Source organism: Phocoena sinus, chromosome 1 (assembly GCF_008692025.1).
Source record: "Phocoena sinus isolate mPhoSin1 chromosome 1, mPhoSin1.pri, whole genome shotgun sequence".
Classification (NCBI taxonomy): Eukaryota; Metazoa; Chordata; class Mammalia; order Artiodactyla; family Phocoenidae; genus Phocoena; species Phocoena sinus.
The window spans coordinates 112952564-112970370 of NC_045763.1; the positions used below are offsets into that span (position 1 = coordinate 112952564).

Sequence of the window (17807 nt, forward strand, 5' to 3'; positions counted from 1 at the left end):
TTCTAGAATGGTAGTTTTCACCCAGAGGCTCCTAGTTGCCCTTCAGCTTCCCCCTTACTCTCACCCAGACTGTGTTGGATGCTAATCAAATTCCACTGGTTGAGTTTTACCTTTTGATTCCTGGTATTCAGGGAGCTTGAGCAACAGTGAAGAGGGGAGGCCACTCATGATCTTTGACAATTCCCCCAGATCCCCAGATCAAATTACTGTGCTATTTTGAGAGTCTCTAATTGGCAGGGAGACATCATTCCTCCCCCTTAAGAACCACAGGGATGGAGTAAAAGGGTAGGGTTGGGATCTAGAAGGCCATCCCAGAGCTTCAAGCGGGTGGGGCCAGGGGAGAAAAGCGGGGGGACGGTCAGAGTAATCCAGATAGGATAATGTTCTCCATTTCCCCATAGTGATCTTTAAATAGAGCTTTTATAGCCACACAGACCAAGGTCTGTGTTGCTCTACTCTTCTCCTCACCCTCTGCTCCCTTCTTAACTCTCCCCACTCATGATAATCATCATCGTTACCCACTGTATTTCCCCTGGCTTAGTTCCAGGCCATGTTCATTCCACTTGGAGGCTTGCTACTGACAGGTGGCAGTTAATCCCAGACAGAGGCACCATACAATCTGACAATATGCCAGGGAGAGGTGGGCACTGTTCAAGGTGACCAGAGCTAACAGGGAAGAATATAAATGGCTCTAATTAGTCATTATGTCAAGGATAGATGGGTAGTATTAATACTAGGCCCCAACAATGGGGTGACTGAAACACCCACCAGTGTAGAGGGCAAAACTGGAGTCCACTCAGGAGAGCTTCCAGTCAATAGAGGTAGATACGCAGATAGACCATCAGCTGACTCTTGAAGGAAAGCAGAAAAACCGAAGACCCCTACTGTTGCCCTTAGGGAACGGAATGAGAGAGTCCCAGGGACAGGAAGCAGTGGATAATAAGGTGGGGGGATTGAATAAGGAGGAGAAAAATACAAGGACAGGAAAAGATCAGAGCCATATCCCTTCTAGTATAAGGGAAAAGTATAGGAAGATTTGATACTCAGACTTCAGCACTCTCCTGTTCCCACACTAGCCCTCCAGTTCAAGACTGAAATCCACATAGGTTGCAGCGACTGGTCTTCCAAAGGGGTCCTGGAGAGAAGAGATTCAGTAAAAAAGACAGGAGCCCCAGAGCCCCAGAGGTTGAGGTAGGAAAGAGTATGATGCTAAATTGCCTACTGCTGTAAGAATATGTTTGACATTTAGTTGGTTCCTAATTAAACAACCCAATATCAAACATATCACACAGAAGCTGGCAGGAGAGCTTTGATGGTCCTCTGCCTTCCTCCCCACTGCAAAGAAAGGACAGAGCAGAGACACCAGGCACCAAGCATGGCTAGATGGAGAGCCATCTCCTTGGGGAAGAGCACTGACCCTTGCTCTTTGCCTCCCAAGACAGCCGGCTCTTATTCATCTTCTCTTCGTGCCATGCCGGTCCCGGCTCCTCTCCTACTAGTGCCTGGCCTTCGCTGGATCACATTGGCCTAAACCAGGAAGAATATCTGACAGGGCTCCACATCTGGGCACCTATCCTTCCCCAAAGCTCTGACACGGAGCTTCTCCCTATCATGTCACGGCCCCAGTGCCCAGAGGATCAGCAGTGTCAGCAGGTCCTCATCAACCTTGCCACCTGTTCTCAACTCCCCTCCTGTTGCCCCAAGGCTTTGCCAGAGTGGGGGTGAGGACTTGCACATCCTGCTTTCCCTTTCCAACACCCACACAAGGCTGCTGACGGCCTTTCAGCAGACACCTTCCTGGAACCCTCCTGCTCTTAAGTATGACAGATTAGTAGCCATGAGAAACTTCCAGAAGGCTTGGCTGCTTCTTCCCACCATCTTGTCCCTTCTCACCTTCTCCCCATGTCCTCCAGGCATCCTCCTTAAAGCCACCCTTGGGTGTCCAGAAGAGAAGAGTGACCTGTCTCACTAGCAGGCTCCAGCCTGGGCTCCAGAGAAGAAATATGGTCTCTCCCGCCTGGCGGAATTAGAAGTAAGATTTTAGGAGATCAAAGGGAGGGAGGAAACCCCCTCTGCCAGGAAACAGCCTGCAGTCCTTGGGACTCTCCTCCTCTTCTGGGGCTTTTTACAATGCAAGCTCCTGGGCTGGCTTCTCTCATGGTCTTCCCTCACAGGGATCCAGCCTGGTGCCTGCTTTTCTGGGAGATTTTTCTTCTGAAGAGAACCAGGTCTGTTGAATATCATGTGGCAGGCAGATTCTTCTCTCTACTGTGGCAGAAAGGAGCCCGAGTTATAGCTACACTGGTGGGGTGGGGGGCTTGGGTGGAAGTGTGGGGTGGGAGGAGGATGCTCTGCTTCAGCCCCCAGGCCTGTTCCATGTGTCCTTGTTCCCATTAGGCTGGACACCTCCACACCCCCTCAACACACACACACACAAACACATATGCCAACTCGACAGTGCCCTTGGTCTAGATCAATAGCTTGTCCCAAGCCCCAGTCAATTCCTATTGTGTGGCTCTTGCCTTCCAGGCGAAGACTAACAAATGGGCATACAAGCTCCAAGGTAGGCACCTGTGGTGTTGTCTTATGGGTTTCAGTCTGTGTGTAATTTTTACTTTCTTGACCTTCCTTTTTATCCTTAACACCCCCTCCCCCAAGTTCTAGTTCCCTTCTCTGGGAACCTTGATTGTCCTGGAGAACCACAGGCTGGAGGGAGAGAGGCTGGGAAAGGGACTAGCAGGAATTGAAAGGACTTTAGTGTTTGGGGCACTGGGGAAACAGAGGAAGAGACAGGAAACATTGATGTAGGGGACGAGTAGCTCTCTTAGGAGGAGACTGACAGGATGGCATATCCAGGCCGAAATCTCAGATTGCCTTTGATGAAAGCTTTCTAGCTCTCCTGGAAGTAACTTCTGTGTAGCCATTTCAAGCAAGACTGAGTCCTTCTGAGCCTGAGGAGTTGGGTAAGGCACCAGCCACAGAGGGAAAAGGGGCTGGGTGGGTATGATGGGGTGAACTACTCAGTTGATGTGATGAGAGCGGACAGAGTAGGCAGAGAGGATCAGAGGAGATGGGCTCCGGAGGGGGCCAGACTGCCAATACTGGAGCCAGCCTGGCACTGACAAGCCCTGGGGAGAGAGGCCAAGGTCAGGGATCAAGGCAGAGGGGGCTGGGCATTCTGTGGGCCCAAATGAACAGAGGAAAGAGGAATAAAAGGGGTTGATGAGAGAGTGTGGTGGGAGGTGGGGGGGCAGCCAGGTAATGGAGAGGAAATAAAAAGAGAAAGACTCTCACAGGGCAGGAAAACATCATTATGACTTAGCATTTATTGGATATTATATGCCACTTCTCTGCTAAGTGCTTTACTTAATCTCCACAGTGATCCAGTGAGGTAGGCGTTATCTCCATTTTACATATAAAAAAGCCCCTGTGACCCAGAAATTTAGTTACGTGCTCAAGGCCACACAGGCAGTAAGTGACAGCCAGAATTCAAACCCAGCTCTGACATGTGGAAGCCTATTCTCCTAACGCCAGGCTATGCTGTCATATATAAGAGGCGGGGGGCAGCTGGGAGACAGATACAAGGGAAGATAAAAGGAGTGAAGGCAAGGTGGACCCGCAGGGAATAGAGGGCGGGGGAACAGGCAGAAGGAATGGGAGACTAAGCCAGGTTTGAGGGTCAAATCCAGGACATGTGTGTGGTTTTTCTCCTATAAAACTCTCATCATACCTGTCATGATTTGGTCAACGCCTGCCTCCCTGACCAGCCTGTGAGCTCCGTGTCTTGTTTGGTGTCACAACACTTGAGTAGTTATTGACTAAAGATAAGACGGCTTGGGAAGCAGGGCTGATGGGGACTGGAGGATGAATGGATATATAGAACAGAAAGACAGGCCTGGGATGGAGAATGACATTTGAGCTGCATAAGGGGGCTGGCCAGGGGGCCAGTAGGGGACCTGTGAAGGGCTTGGTCACAGGGAAATTTCCTAAGAGGGAAGAGGGAGGATACCTATTGCGTGCCAAGCGCTGGGCTTGCTCTCTACATAATCTTATTTAATCCTCATAATGTTCCTCTGAGATGGGTATTATCCCCATTTTCAGAAGAGAAAATTGAGGCTCAGAGAAGTAACTTACACATGGTGACACAATTAAGAGGTGAAGTCAGACTTTTAACGCACACCTGACTCCATAGCATGTGTTTTTCTCTTTATACCTTGCTGTTTCTCTGTGCTCCTCGTCAGTGGGGTGTGTAGGGAAAGGAGGAAGGAGAAGCTCTGAGCTAAGATGAAAAATGCATATTGAAGGACAGAGGCAGACTTGGGGGAGGGGGGAAAGAAAAGGTGCGAGTTTTGCAGTGCAGACAGAGCCACATGGAGTTTGAGGGCAGGAAACCATCAGTGTGGAAAGGATGAGTAACCAATGAGCATGCAGATGGCAAGGTGAGGGAACAAGGAAAAGTACGTATGATGGCAATTACATCAGAGAGTGATGGCGTGTTCCTGCACCTGTTACTGGATGCAGAGTGGGAGTTTCTCTGGCTTGAGATGTCATTTGTATGTAAAGCGGACCTTTATAAGTAAAGTTCTCTATGGCCTATAGATGCAAATGATTAATCAGTACTTTTAAGAATTTTAAATGCATTTAGATTTCACATGCTCTTTCCAGTCCGCCATAAATCCCACCATCCCTTATTCCCTTATAACTGCTGGACTCCTGAAGGCATTTGAGTCTGGAACCCTGTTATTTTGCCAAGGTGGGAATTCAGGCAGAAATCCAGATGAAAGAGACTTGTCCAAGGTCTCACAATAACTGCCGAGTCAGAACCTAAAATCCAGGCCTACTGACATCAAGCACCATAGTACCTGTGGATTAATAGCCATATTCAGAGCTATTTGTCCAAGTATACAGAAAACATCAGTGGAAGTGAGATCAGAGAGGTGGTGAGCAAAATCCAGAAAGCTCTATTAAGATTATGGCAGCTGTGAATAAGCACTTTTGAAATAGATCAAGATTTAGGGCTGAAAGAATGAGCCAGTAGTCCAGGTTTGAACCTTTAAGAACTAGCTTTATTTGTTAAACCAAATCAGGATTCGCTTCTCACATTGTGCCTCTATCCACCTCCCCTTCCCCCACTTACATCAACACTGCATATGTCATTCTGACCACAAGGCGTCACTCTTGTTTTTACCATTGTTTCATAGATTGTTTCCCCTATAGCACCAGGGGGTTGACAGGGGCACCAGAGGTGAGAGTTGGAGCACAGTCTTGAGTCCTGGGCACATAACTAGATCCAGATGAGTTTGGGGAAGGAAGCTGAAGGTGGTGGGGCTCAAGAAATCTAGGTTAGCAGGTATGGTGAGAATGGAAGGACAATGTTTCAAATGCCATTAGAGTCTCTCCACATAAAAAGCTTTGCCCATCTGATTTAGTTCCTGTTGGTACTGCCGATGCTCCTTTTCAAACAGCTGGTGCAGGGCAGCTTGACGGACCTGGTGGGGAGGGGAGAATAGAGTGTCATGTTTGCCCTCTGTTTACCCACCTTTCTCATTCTTTCTCCCTGGTTGCTTTCCCATCACCTGTGTTCTCTTGGATCTGGACTTAGCTGTGACATAAGCTAGGCAGTAGCATAGAGGCTGAACCATTGGAGGGGAAGCCTACCCATTTTTTTTCCCCATGGGTGAAGCTCCAATGTTCAGCAAATATTTGCTGAAAACTTACCATGAACCAGAAACTTTTCTAGGCACCTTGGATACAAAGATGGTGACATGACAGCAATTGGGGACTCCAGGGAGAGAGAGGTTCCAAGAGGCAGGTATTAGGCACTAAGAAGCAGTCTTACCAAGGCGAGAGGAGCAAAGACTAGACTGCAGTTTGGGACTCTGCAACTGGATGCAAAGAATCAATGAAAAGGAGCTTTGGTTTTACAGTTAAAGAGTTGCTGCTCTGGTATAACGGCAGAGACTAAGAGCTTGGGAATCCCAGTGGGCAAAGGCACAGGGCAGTAGGGGCTGAAACTTCAGGTCACCCTTGCTAGAACTCACCATCAGTAATTGCTTGCTGGCCAGTGCCAACTCCTGCACCATAGTGTCCTGCATCCTTAGGATGGCATATGGGTTTCTCCTCTGGCTTAATGTCATCTGCCACAGACAGTGAGTGTGTGAATTACGCCACCTGTCCCAGGCAGAAAGGTAGGGGTTGAATGGGTTAAAGTCAGGAGTGGAGACAAAAACGCCATCAGTGAGGCTGCTTCTTCACCAGAACTTCTGTGCCATTGTGAGAAGACTGCAAACTCCTTGAAAGGATAACTAGAACTGACTTAGAACCTAGTATATTATGTCACTCAATCATCATAATAACCATGTGTCACAGATATTAATTTTTGCATTATACAGACAAGGAAACTTTAAAGTTCAGGTGAGTTGCCCAAGGTCACTTAATGGCAGACCTGGGTATCAAATCCAATCTAAGGATTAATTCCATCCATCATACCAGTGATACTCAGTCCTGGCTAGGTCTGAATTAAGGTTTTCTAATATATAAGAGGAATATATGTGTGTCTCACACACACACACACACACACACACACACACACACACACACATCCTCTGTTCAGATAATCCTGTTGACATTTTTTTTAAAAATCAAGTATTTTTTACAGATGGCTGAAAAATTAAATTGATACAGAAATAGATATTAGACGAAAAGTGAAAGCTTCATTCTTCTGCCCCAGTCCTTCTCAACAAGGTTATGTTTCCTGTGTATCCTTACAGAAAACTTCTCTATATCAGCAAGTGTTATCTTTTAATTTTTTTTAACATGAAATCATATGTTTACATAAGCAGTATTACTTAACAATTTGGGCTTTCCGTATCAGCACAAAGAGATTTACTTTGTTCTGTTTAAAGGCTGTCTAGTATTTTTGTATCATAATTTAACCAGCTACACGTTGTTTCTAGCTTTTTTATTTTTATAAACAATGCTGTCATGAATACTCATGTATGTACATTCTAGTGCTTTTGCAGGTATATGTGTGCAAAGTAAATTCCTAGAAGTAGAGTTGCCAGTTCAAAGGACATGTGAATTTAAAATTTTGATAGATTTCATAAAAAAGGCTTCATAAAAAAGGCTGCATCAGGGACTTCCCTGGTGGCACAGTGGTTAAGAATCTGCCTGCCAATGCAGGGGACACGGGTTCGTAGCCCTGGTCCGGGAAGATCCTACATGCCGTGGAGCAACTAAGCTGGTGCACCGCAACTACTGGGCCTGTGCTCTAGAGCCCGCGAGCCACAAGTACCGAGCCTGTATGCCGCAGCTACTGAAGCCTGTGCGCCTAGAGCCCGTGCACCGCAACAAGAGAAGCCACCACAACGAGAAGCCCATGCATTGCAATGAAGAGTATCCCCGCTCACTGCAACTAGAGAAAGCCTGCGCGCAGCAAAGAAGACCCAACGCAGCCCAAAATAAACAAACAAAATTAAAAGAAAAAAGGCTGCATCAATCTTGATTCCCACTAAAACTATATGCATTCTTGTTACCTCACATCCTTGCTACCTCTGGATATAACCTATGAAACCTTAAAAAACAGGCTTATCCTATCTAATCCCAGACCATCTTAGAATCTTCTGGGTTAAGACGTGTGTTTTTTAAAAAAGCTCCCCTGGGCTTCCCTGGTGGCGCACTGGTTGAGAGTCCGCCTCCACACGGGTTCGTGCCCCGGTCCGGGAAGATCCCACATGCCGCGGAGCGGCTGGGCCCGTGAGCCATGGCTGCTGAGCCTGCGTGAGAGGCCACAACAGTGAGAGGCCCGCATACCGCAAAAAAAACAACAACAGAGAAAAGAGCTCCCCAGGTGATGGAGATATACAGCCTAATCTTTTGAGTTTTCTCATTCATTCATTCAATAAATACCTACTGCATACCTACCACATGGTTAGTGCGATGCTGGGCAACAAATACTTGAATTTTCCTTAAAAAGTAAAAAAAACAACAAAAACTTGCTCCAATTTTCCTTCAGAGAATGGGAAGCAAGGGACAATAACCATTGCCTACGTAGCCTAACCGAGTGGGCACTAGGAGGCTGATCTCTGCTTGTGAGAACAAGGACTGTTTCTTGCCCCTCCCATACCTGTTTGCATTCTTGAGGAGCCCCTAACAAGATGGAGCGGATCTCAGAAGTGGCTTCAGGACAGGAGGGTGAAAAGGTCAATCTGAAGGCTAAGGGAAGGGATAGAAGCAGAGATTACCTGTCCACCATCTTCTTAAGTCCCAGGGCCCTTTGAAAACTCTGCAAGAAAAGGGAGTTCTGTTGATCTGCCTTGATCTCCAGTACCTCACTCAGTACCCTATCATAGTGGGAGACACATAGACCTTTCCCTTTAGAGACAGGGAGTAGCCAATTTCCTAGGGTAGGTGGGGAGAAAGTCCTACTCCTTTCAGAATGGATCAAAGGTAACATGCAGTGGTTAGTATGCAACAAATATCTGAACACCTACTATGTGCCAGACATCATCTCCCACTCCTGCTACTACCCTTCTGTTACATCTGTCCATTTCTGGTAAATTGATCTGGAAACCTCATCCAGGGAAACGCATCCAAACCAGCCCCTTTTCCAACTCTGCATACTTCTACTTTTACCATCTTTTCCACAGACATGTCTACAAACTTGCTTGATGTAGTCTTAGGAGACTGAACAGGCTCTTCTTTGTTTTCAGTCACCAAGGTTTCAGTAGTCATAGCAACACTTACACCTCCAACAATGAGCCTAGGCCTAGGAGTTGATTGGTCACCTGGCCTGTTGCCCTGGAGACCTGAAGGGAATCCTGGTTCTCCAGCCTTCTATTAGTGACACAGGCAATTCTATGAGCAAGGACCAGTCACATTTCAGGATTTCTTCTTTTGTGGTCCCAAGGAGTATCTGTATGGTTCTAGGTCCAGAGAGCATATCACATGCCTGTTTTATTAAAAGACAACTATAAAGGAATGAATCATATGCTTTATTCTTTAATTGTTCATTTTATTAAATAGTTTATATAAAGTCAGACCAATATATTGGTCTGACCATTCCTTCACACTACCCCACACATGAGGAGAGATGGGATTATGTCAGGTGTCAAAACATTCCCTTTTCACTTTATTCATGACAGTAGGGAATGAAAGTAGAAGGCAGATCCTCGCACGCCAGGGAAGTTGTGTTAATGTTTCAACACATCCTGGTTTAAGTGGAGCACCAGGGTAAGCTGTTCCACATACCACTCATGGCCTCACCCAATCTCCCCACCAGTTCCTGTATACCTTTCCCACCAATGAACTCTTAGATGTCTCAAACCCAAATGGTTCCCATTCAACTGTGTTCGAAGGGACAGATACAGAAGACAAGACACCAAGTCTCATCATCGCAACTCTCACCCTTGGGATTATTTATAGTCTGGAAAAGGACAGATGAACCATGATTAAAACCAAGTGAGGATTTTTAAGGAAGCTTTAACAGAAATATTAAGAAAAACATCTGAATTCAACTCCAGAGAAAAGTGCTACCAAGGGAAAATAAAGTCTTAACTGATGTTCTGAAACTGGCCGTAAGAGAGGGTGGGAAAATGACCTCTAGGCATGAACTCTAAGAGCTCTGAACTTAACCAGAGCTTCAGCTGATCCAGTCCGGGCTGCTGAGCCAGATTGACCTGAGGGCTGCCTGGCAAGCACACTGCAGTCTGTCTGGCTTCATCAACAGTGAGAGTTCTTCAGCTCCATCACAGAGTACTCTCCAGTGTGTTATAGTTGTCCTTAAAGCTCTTCAATTCGAGGAAGTGCTTGGCACGTTTACTCTTCTGACTGGAGGGGAGGTATGTCACCTGGATGGTTGTTGGGGAGACTTCAGGAGACTGGGTTAGGTCTTTGGCTGCTGACTGATGTTGTCGCTGAGAGCTCCCACTTCGGGCTTTGACCCTGAAGAAAACAAAGAGGGCAGGTCACGGACAGAATGAGGACTAATGGAAGAAAACAATTCAAGGCTTATCCATCCTATAAATGCAGCTGTAGCCACAAATGGTCTCTGTCCTACCTTATAAACTAGTTACTAAAATCTCATCTGGTAGCCTAGAAATAGCAGAGAAACCAATTTTCCCACTGAGTCCCTGCCTCTGACTCAACCTCTTCTTCATTTCACTGTGCTTAAAGAAAACTTTTAATTCTGCTGATCCACCTAATGTGTGCATGCCATTAATATACTCCCAGTGCCTTGAAACAACTGAATAACAAAATAATATTGAAGTTAACTGCTGAGCACTTATTAGGACATTAAACCTGGTGCTTTACCAACATGTAATTTACTAACATCCCACTATTCCTATAGGGCGGTATCATCCCCTTTTGCAGGTTAGGAAACTGAGGGTCCATCCAGTAAGTTGCCTGAGGTCACAAAGCTAGTAAGAGACAGAGAGCTGGGATTCAAACCTAAGTTTGTCAGATTTCAGAGCCTTTACTCTTCAATATACTCATTGAAACTTTCTAGAAACTAGAGATCAAAGAAACTAAATTTTTTTTAAATTGTGGTAAAATACACATAAAATTTACCATCTTAACCATTTTTAAACGTTTACAGTTCAGCAGTGTTAAGTACATTCACATTGTTGTGCAACCAACCTCCAGAATTCTTTTCATCTTGTAAAACAAACTCTCTGCCTATTAAACAACTCCCTATTCCCCCTTTCCTCCAGCCCCTGGCAACCACCACTCTACTTTCTGTCTCTATGAATATGATTACTCCAGATACCTCACGTAAGTGGAATCATACACTATTTGTCTTTCAAAGAAACTGAATTTTGAACAGGCCTCCTGCCTGACTTCTAGACCAAATGCTCCTTTCCATCCTTTCCACATGTTCATTTTTATTAGTTTTCTAAGTAGTTTTTACTAGAACCTTTTGTCTTTAGAACAAGGTAGTCTATTTTTAAGAACAGAGAGAAGACAGGACAGACATACCCCTTATCTTCTGAGAAAGAACCATAATCAACACAGCAGAAAACAGATGTACTCTTTTCATGGCTGGTAACTAACTTTTTATTCTAGGCTGGCTTTCCCTCTTTACTCTTTCAGTTACACGTATGCATAAACAACATAATGAAGGTTTGTTAGTACGTATTTAAAATGTTCCCAGTGAGGGCCTTCCCTGGTGGTGCAGTGATTGAGAATCCGCCTGCCAATGCAGAGGACACGAGCTTGATCCCTGGTCTGAGAAGATCCCTCATGCCGTGGAGCAACTAAGCCAGTGCACCATAACTACTGAGCTTGCAGTCCAGAGCCTGAGAGCCACAACTACTGAAGCCCGCATGCTCTAGGGCCCGTGCTCCGCAACAAGAGAAGACACTGCGATGAGAAGCCCGTGCACCGCAATGAAGACCCAACACAGCCAAAAAAGATAATAAATAAATAAAATACATAACATTAAAAAAAAAAAGAGGAATTGTGACGTGGCCATAACATAAATGGAAAAAAAAAAAAGTTCCCAGAGAAAAATCATGATGTCTCTTCTATAACACAAGCCCTCAGCAGCTGATTCTTTAGTGACACCTTTGGTTTCAGATAGGGTTACTAATACTTTAAGTGGTAATAAAAATGGTTGGCATTCAATTCTTTTATCGAACCAAGGCACAAAAGGATGACACTGGGGCCCTGAAGAGAAGGCATCTTTGTGTGCTGAAAAACTTTATTTTATTCTCTTTATTGGTGTAATAGGTTATACCAATTCTGACATTTTACTGAGTTGGACAAAAAACAAAAACAAGAGAAAAAGAGATGCACAATAGTAGGAGAAACTTCTCTTATTAGCTTGTAGGGCAGCATCTGCTTTCCAATGTGAGCAAGAAGCTGCTCTAACAGTCTAGGACCTGACAACTCTTATGTTATCATAGATTTTGTTCACAGTGCTTCTGAAGGTCATCTCACTGTGGGAACAGTCCAGCACTACCTGTATTCTCTAACCAGCTCCCTTTGACATGTTCCCCTCCAAACTCACACTGTGGCCAGCTCACTCAGGGCCTCCTGATAGCGCAGGTACTCACTCTGGCCAAAGACCTGAAGAAAGAGGAAGGAAGAATGAGGATCTCTCAGTCTGGGGCATCCCTTTAGTTCCCTGAAGGAAAAAGTGGTCATCTGGCTTACCCCTGTCCCATAGCGGGCTGTCTCATAGCCATCCAGCAGGGTATCAATGAGGGCCTTGCGCACACCCTTGAAAGGAGTACTAGTGTTTCGAAGATCTAGCAGATAGGAGCGGAAATTCTTGCCCATTAAGGAACGGGGATGCCGGCCTTCAGCATGAAATGGGATCTCTATGGAGATAATAGAACAATGATACCCCCTTTCCCATTTGTTTAGTCTTTCTAATTAATTTCCCAAACTTACAAATAGGTCCAATGAGTGAGTTGGGGGGAAATTCTAAGAGAATTCAGAAGACCAGAGATATAGAGCTATGTCTGAGTGGTCATACGGTGGTGGCAATACAACTGTTAAACTATACTAACGACACACAATAGTGTCATTTTCCTATTTACCCTATTTACACATAGTTTAAGATATTAACTATGTTTTGGTAGAGATAGAGCATTTTTGACAATGGTCATATGAAAAAAATTCAAGAGCATTTCTGACAATGGTCATAGAAAAGAATTCAAGAACCATCTAAATAGCTTGGTGAAAAAGCAGATGCTGCCTGTCTTTTGTGGGAAAACAAGCAAAGTACCACCATCTAGTTCATGAAACTAAAGGTCTAGAAAGAACAAAACAAATCCAGATTCTTTGGAGAAAAATAACTTACATACATCATTTTCCTTAGGCAAAATAGTAACCCAGTACTCTCAAAACTAGGAAATTCCTACCAGCAGGAGATGTGCAGAAAGGACAAATTCTAACACATAAAGTGGGTTCCTCCCTCTCTTCCCCGGGTGAGCTTTCAGGATCCGGAACGGCTGCTGAGCAGCCCTTACCAGAGGCACGGATGGCATCCAGAGCTTTCATCCTGTATAGATAGTTGTAGCAATCTGTTAAGAAAGAGACTGGTCTCAGGTATAACCCTCAAAAGATTCTTCAAACTCCAGGAAGCTTAAAGAGCCTCCCACATCTGACATATACCCAGTAACAAGGACCCACAGCTGCTGAGTCTGCCAGCAGCTATGTTTATAACTCTGAGAGCAAAGGAATTCTGAGTTTGTGAGACCCCTCACTGAAGTATCCTCCAAAAGTATGCCACATACTTTGATTTCCCTGGGTTTCCAGCTGTAGCAGTCTTGCGTCATCATCTGCAAGGAGCTGAGGTTCATATTTGATATCCTGAACCCTGGATAGTCGGATATCAATCTCCTCTTTTAAGTCCTGTTCGTGTGGAGAAAAGAATACACAGTCACTTAGCCTGTACTTTGCTTCCCATCAGTCTGGAAATGGGGCAGAACAGGTGAACAACTAAGACAACAGAAGCAGAGAAAATGCTCATTTGGCTAATGAAATTGCCAGGTAAGACTCAAGAATTTAATAAAGAATGGGGTTGGGTTCGCTAAGAACCTCTCCAAACTGTCTATCTCTAAGCTAGATCTTTTAACCTGCCAGAATTCCTTCAAGCTCTACACCATTAACATTATTTCTGATTTTCAACTGAAATTTTGGGGGGCGCTGAGTGGCACGCGGGATCTTAGTTCCCCCAGCAGAGATCAAACCCGCACCCGCTGCAGTGGAAGTGCAGTCTCAACCACTGGACTACCAGGGAAGTTCCCTTGACAGGATTTAGAAGAATCTTGGTTAGGTGTCATAAAGAATTTCCTGAGCTGGGAAAAAATGGACATCAACTGAAGGTCATAATCTACTCTAAAAACCTATAAGATCTGTATGTGGTTTAGAAGTTTGGCAACTATGCCTACCTGGTGGACCACAGGATTTCTAGAGGCTTTCTTCTAGAGCACATTTAATTTTTTAAGTAGGTAATTAAAAAAGATACGAAAGGTGTCACCCCCACTTACCCAGAAGCAAACACTGTTAACAGTTTCATATTCATCTAACTTAAGAGGGTTGCCAGAGTCCCAGCAAGTATTTTCTTGTGACATTTAGGAACTTCTATTGTGAAATATGTCATTCATAGAATACATTTGACATATTTACACACCTTAATTACAAAATTCATTAAGATGCACACCTGTATGCACTATCCAATTTATGAACTGGAATATGACCAATGACTTGGAAGCCTTGTGTGTCCACCTGATTGAATGCAACCTCCAACCTTAACTTCTCAAGTTTTATTTTTCTTTGCTGTTTTATCACATCACCCTGAGGAAGATGTTTAGCTTTGCCTGGTTTTGAACTTTATACAAATGGAAAATATATATATATTTTTTGGAAAAATACTTTTTGAATTGCTCTGCAACCTATCTTTTAAAATTTTAAATAAACTTTACTGAGGTTTAATTTACACGCAATAAAATACATCCATTTTAAGTGTGTAGTCTGACAATTTTTGACAAATGAATACATCCATTCAACCACTATCCCAATCAAGATACAGAGCACTGGACTTCCCCAGTGGCGCAGTGGTTGAGAATCCACCTGCCAATGCAGGGGACATGGGTTCGAGCCCTGGTCTGGGAAGATCCCACATGCCATGGAGCAACTGAGCCCGTGTACCACAACTACTGAGCCTGTGCTTTAGAGCCTGCGAGCCGCAACTACTGAGCCCACGTGCCACAACTACTGAAGCCCGCGTGCCTAGAGCCCGTGCTTGCAACAAGAGAAGCCACTGCAATGAGAAGCCCACACATCGCAATGAAGACCCAATGCAGCCAAAAATAAATAAATAATTTTAAAAAAAAAAAAAAAGATACAGAACACTTTCATCACCCCAAAACGTTCTTCATCCCCCTTTGCAGGCAACCTCCCGCTTCATGCCCCAGGGAACACTGATGTGCTTTCTATCAATATAGTTCCTCCTGTTCTAGAATTCCATACAAATGGAATGGAATCATACAGTACGTATTCTTTTGTGAATGGCTTCCTGGCACTTTTTCACCTGGCATATTTTTGAGATTCATTCATGTTTGATTTACTTTTTCCATTCAAAAGTATTTTGGAGATTCACTTGTGTTCATATACTTATCTTCAGTTTATTTTCATTCCTTATAGTATTCCAGAATACTATTACGTTATTATATATCCATTCTCAAATGGACATTTAGAGTAACAGCTTTAAAAATATATATATTAGAAACAATGCTGTGAGTATTCTTGTACGTGTTTTCTGGTACACATGAACAAAAATTAATTTCTCTATGGTAGGAGTGGAATTGCTGGGCTATGGATTAGGTACATTTGCAACCTTACTAGACAATACCCCAATATTTTCCAAAGCACTTTTACTAGTCTGTACTTCCACCAGCAATGGATGAGAATTTCGCCAGAACTTTTTAGAGCAAAAGGAATCTTGATCTCATCTAGTCTGAGGTTGGGGGGTCCTAAATAGTCAAAGGTTTGATTGGCTCATGACATACTGGAAACTAACCCTATATCCTTCTTATGGGAGGCAGCTGGCATTCGGAGAACTGGGAGAATGTGGAAGCACTGTTGAGGTTTCAGGCCACAACATCATCTTTGAGGCTTTCCATGAAATATATCAGCAAAGAACAATGAGAGGAGGGTTACAGTACTAGTTAATGAAAGGACATTGCTCTAGGAGTTGACAGAATTGTGTCCGGGCTCTAGCCCTCCCACTAACCTGCTTTTCACTCAACAATGAATTATTACTATGTGTAGGCCCTGGCTCTACAGCAGTGAACATAACTGGCATGGTGTATACATTCTTACAGCTTAGAGAAGAGAGAGGCATTAAACAAATAAACATAAAAGAATATTTGTAGTAAAATGCTATCTGAAAACAAAGAAGATCTACTTTATAATGGGTCATAAGCATTCCTCTTTGTAGCAGATAGTATTTGAGTTAAGTTCTAAAGATCAAATGAGCTAGCCAAGTAAAAACCAGAGGTAGATCATTCTAGGCCACAGTGACAGCACACATAAAGAAATTCAACCAGTGTAGCTGGATCCCAGTGATCAGGGAAGAGCCATACAAAAGGAGGTTGGTAAGGACAGCAGGCAACCTTTACCCAGAAGTGTAAGGCGGAAGAAGCAGGATGGGGGTGGCAGTTGGGGGTATTAAGAGTTCTGTGGGGCATTAGGACATGTTAGGTTTGAGATGCCTATCAGACATCTAATTGGAAATGTTAGGTAGGCAATTGGATACACAAGGATGGAACTCAGGAAGGAGGAATGGGATAGAAATAAAATTTCAACAGTAGATATTTAAAGCCAAGGTAAGGAAAGCAATTACCTAAGGAGAAAGTACAGACAGACACTGCTTCGTTATTCAATTCCTGTATGTCCTCCAGTAAGCTGCTTCCTTTTCTTAGATTTCAGTTGGTAACATGAATGATAGACCTAGATGATTTATGGGGCCCTTATAAATCTAAAGTTTTGCAATGGCAACCCTTCTCACTGATCTGGGGCTAATTCTAACTACTCTAACCCCATCCTAAATCAAAAAAAAAAAAAAAAAAAAAACAAAAACCCAAAACATTAAACACTGGGTAGTTTAAATTGAACTGGGAAACATCATACCATAAAGAGTTGGGAATTTTCATCCAAGTCCTTCATTCTGCAGATGCAGAAACTGAAGTCCCTGGATAAGCTACTTGCTGTGCCACGGCAGTGAGCAGGTAAGCCAAGACCCAAGATGACCTTTATTGCTCAATATACTAATATACAATATACTAATATACACATGGGTAACTGGACAAGGAAACACGGGAATTAAGTCATTTCTAAAGGCAAAGGAAATCTCATTCTGGGCCCTAATGGATCTGGAAAACCATGACTATCTCATGACTTAAGGACCTACCTTGGGGGCATTGTGTCCCACAGGGACATGAGGTCCCCTTCGGGATTTCATTGCAAAGCGCATGATTTGCCTCTTCACAAAAATAAATAGCAGTACAAACACCTGTCCAAAAGATATGAGAAGTAAATAACCTTGAATTAAAAAGTTAGACAAAAAAAAGGCATGCCTTCATTTCAAATCCCTCAATTCGGCCTCTCACGAATGCTTCGGGGTATAAGTTGGGACAAAGCAAGGCCGTCAGCGATGGCGTGGACATAGATAAGCCTGTAGCGTAGAGGCTTGGGGGTCTTTATCCTAGGGTTTAGGGGGAGGGTTCTCGGCCAGGGGCGGGGCGGTCGGTGACTTATGCTCCCAGGTACTCCTGGGATAGGAGTCAAAGCCCAGAAAAAGCGCAGGTGAGTGGGTGGAGAATGAGGACCGGGAACTGCTCAAGAGGAGGGTCTCTACTGGGTCAGAGGCGACAGCAGGAAATGGGGTGGGGGAATCTCCTCACCAGGCTCCCGTAGGCCATCACCAGCACGACATTCACGCCGGACAGCCAGTTACTGCCGGACGCCATGGCCTCCCCACCCCGCGCAGAACCGCTCCGGTTTACCCCGCTGCCCTGCCTCGTCAGCCCGGGCTGCGCCGAGGCAACGGCGCCTGGGTTCCCTGAAGCGCCCCGGCCATTTCCTTACGGGGAAAGACCAAGGCTGACCGGGCCTGAAAACATGGCGGACGGGGGGGTGGTTAGGAAAGAAGAACGACGCCTTCCCGCTTCCCCCCAGCACGTGACTCAGGCACGCAATGACAACCGGGACCGACGAGTGCGGAGACGCGGAACTACGCCAGTAAGAGGAAACGGAGGCTATCCGCGCGTCACGTGGTGGAGGCGGGGCCGCCG

The 17807-nt window shown here is 44.8% G+C and overlaps 3 protein-coding genes across 5 annotated transcripts in view; 1 reads left to right on the forward strand and 2 right to left on the reverse strand.

The window, feature by feature from the left end:
• Positions 1–5096: 5096 nt before the first annotated feature.
• On the reverse strand, positions 5097–8254 carry C1H1orf189 (chromosome 1 C1orf189 homolog). Its single transcript, XM_032651242.1, has 3 exons — positions 8244–8254; positions 6042–6249; positions 5097–5489 (listed from the first exon to the last, which is right to left on the reverse strand). Exons 1-3 carry the CDS (start codon positions 8252–8254, stop codon positions 5388–5390), a joined length of 321 nt encoding a protein of 106 aa, XP_032507133.1. The 3' UTR covers positions 5097–5387.
• A 726-nt stretch (positions 8255–8980) lies between these two features.
• C1H1orf43 (chromosome 1 C1orf43 homolog) lies at positions 8981–17779 on the reverse strand. Of its 3 annotated transcripts, none has more exons than XM_032651741.1 (7): positions 17418–17779; positions 16925–17026; positions 13245–13362; positions 12978–13031; positions 12157–12323; positions 12011–12069; positions 8981–9942 (listed from the first exon to the last, which is right to left on the reverse strand). In XM_032651741.1, exons 1-7 carry the CDS (start codon positions 17481–17483, stop codon positions 9747–9749), a joined length of 762 nt encoding a protein of 253 aa, XP_032507632.1. In that variant the 5' UTR covers positions 17484–17779; the 3' UTR covers positions 8981–9746. The 3 variants fall into 3 exon arrangements, with proteins under 3 accessions (XP_032507632.1, XP_032507650.1, XP_032507642.1); XM_032651759.1 differs by having other exon boundaries at positions 11963–12069; positions 17418–17706; XM_032651751.1 differs by lacking the exon at positions 16925–17026 and having other exon boundaries at positions 17418–17648.
• UBAP2L (ubiquitin associated protein 2 like) overlaps positions 17312–17807 on the forward strand; it is a 43550-nt gene continuing 43054 nt past the window's right edge. Inside the window, exon 1 of the mRNA XM_032651674.1 lies at positions 17312–17754. The gene's annotated coding sequence lies outside the window, so the exon portion shown is untranslated. The remainder of the gene's footprint in view (positions 17755–17807) is intronic.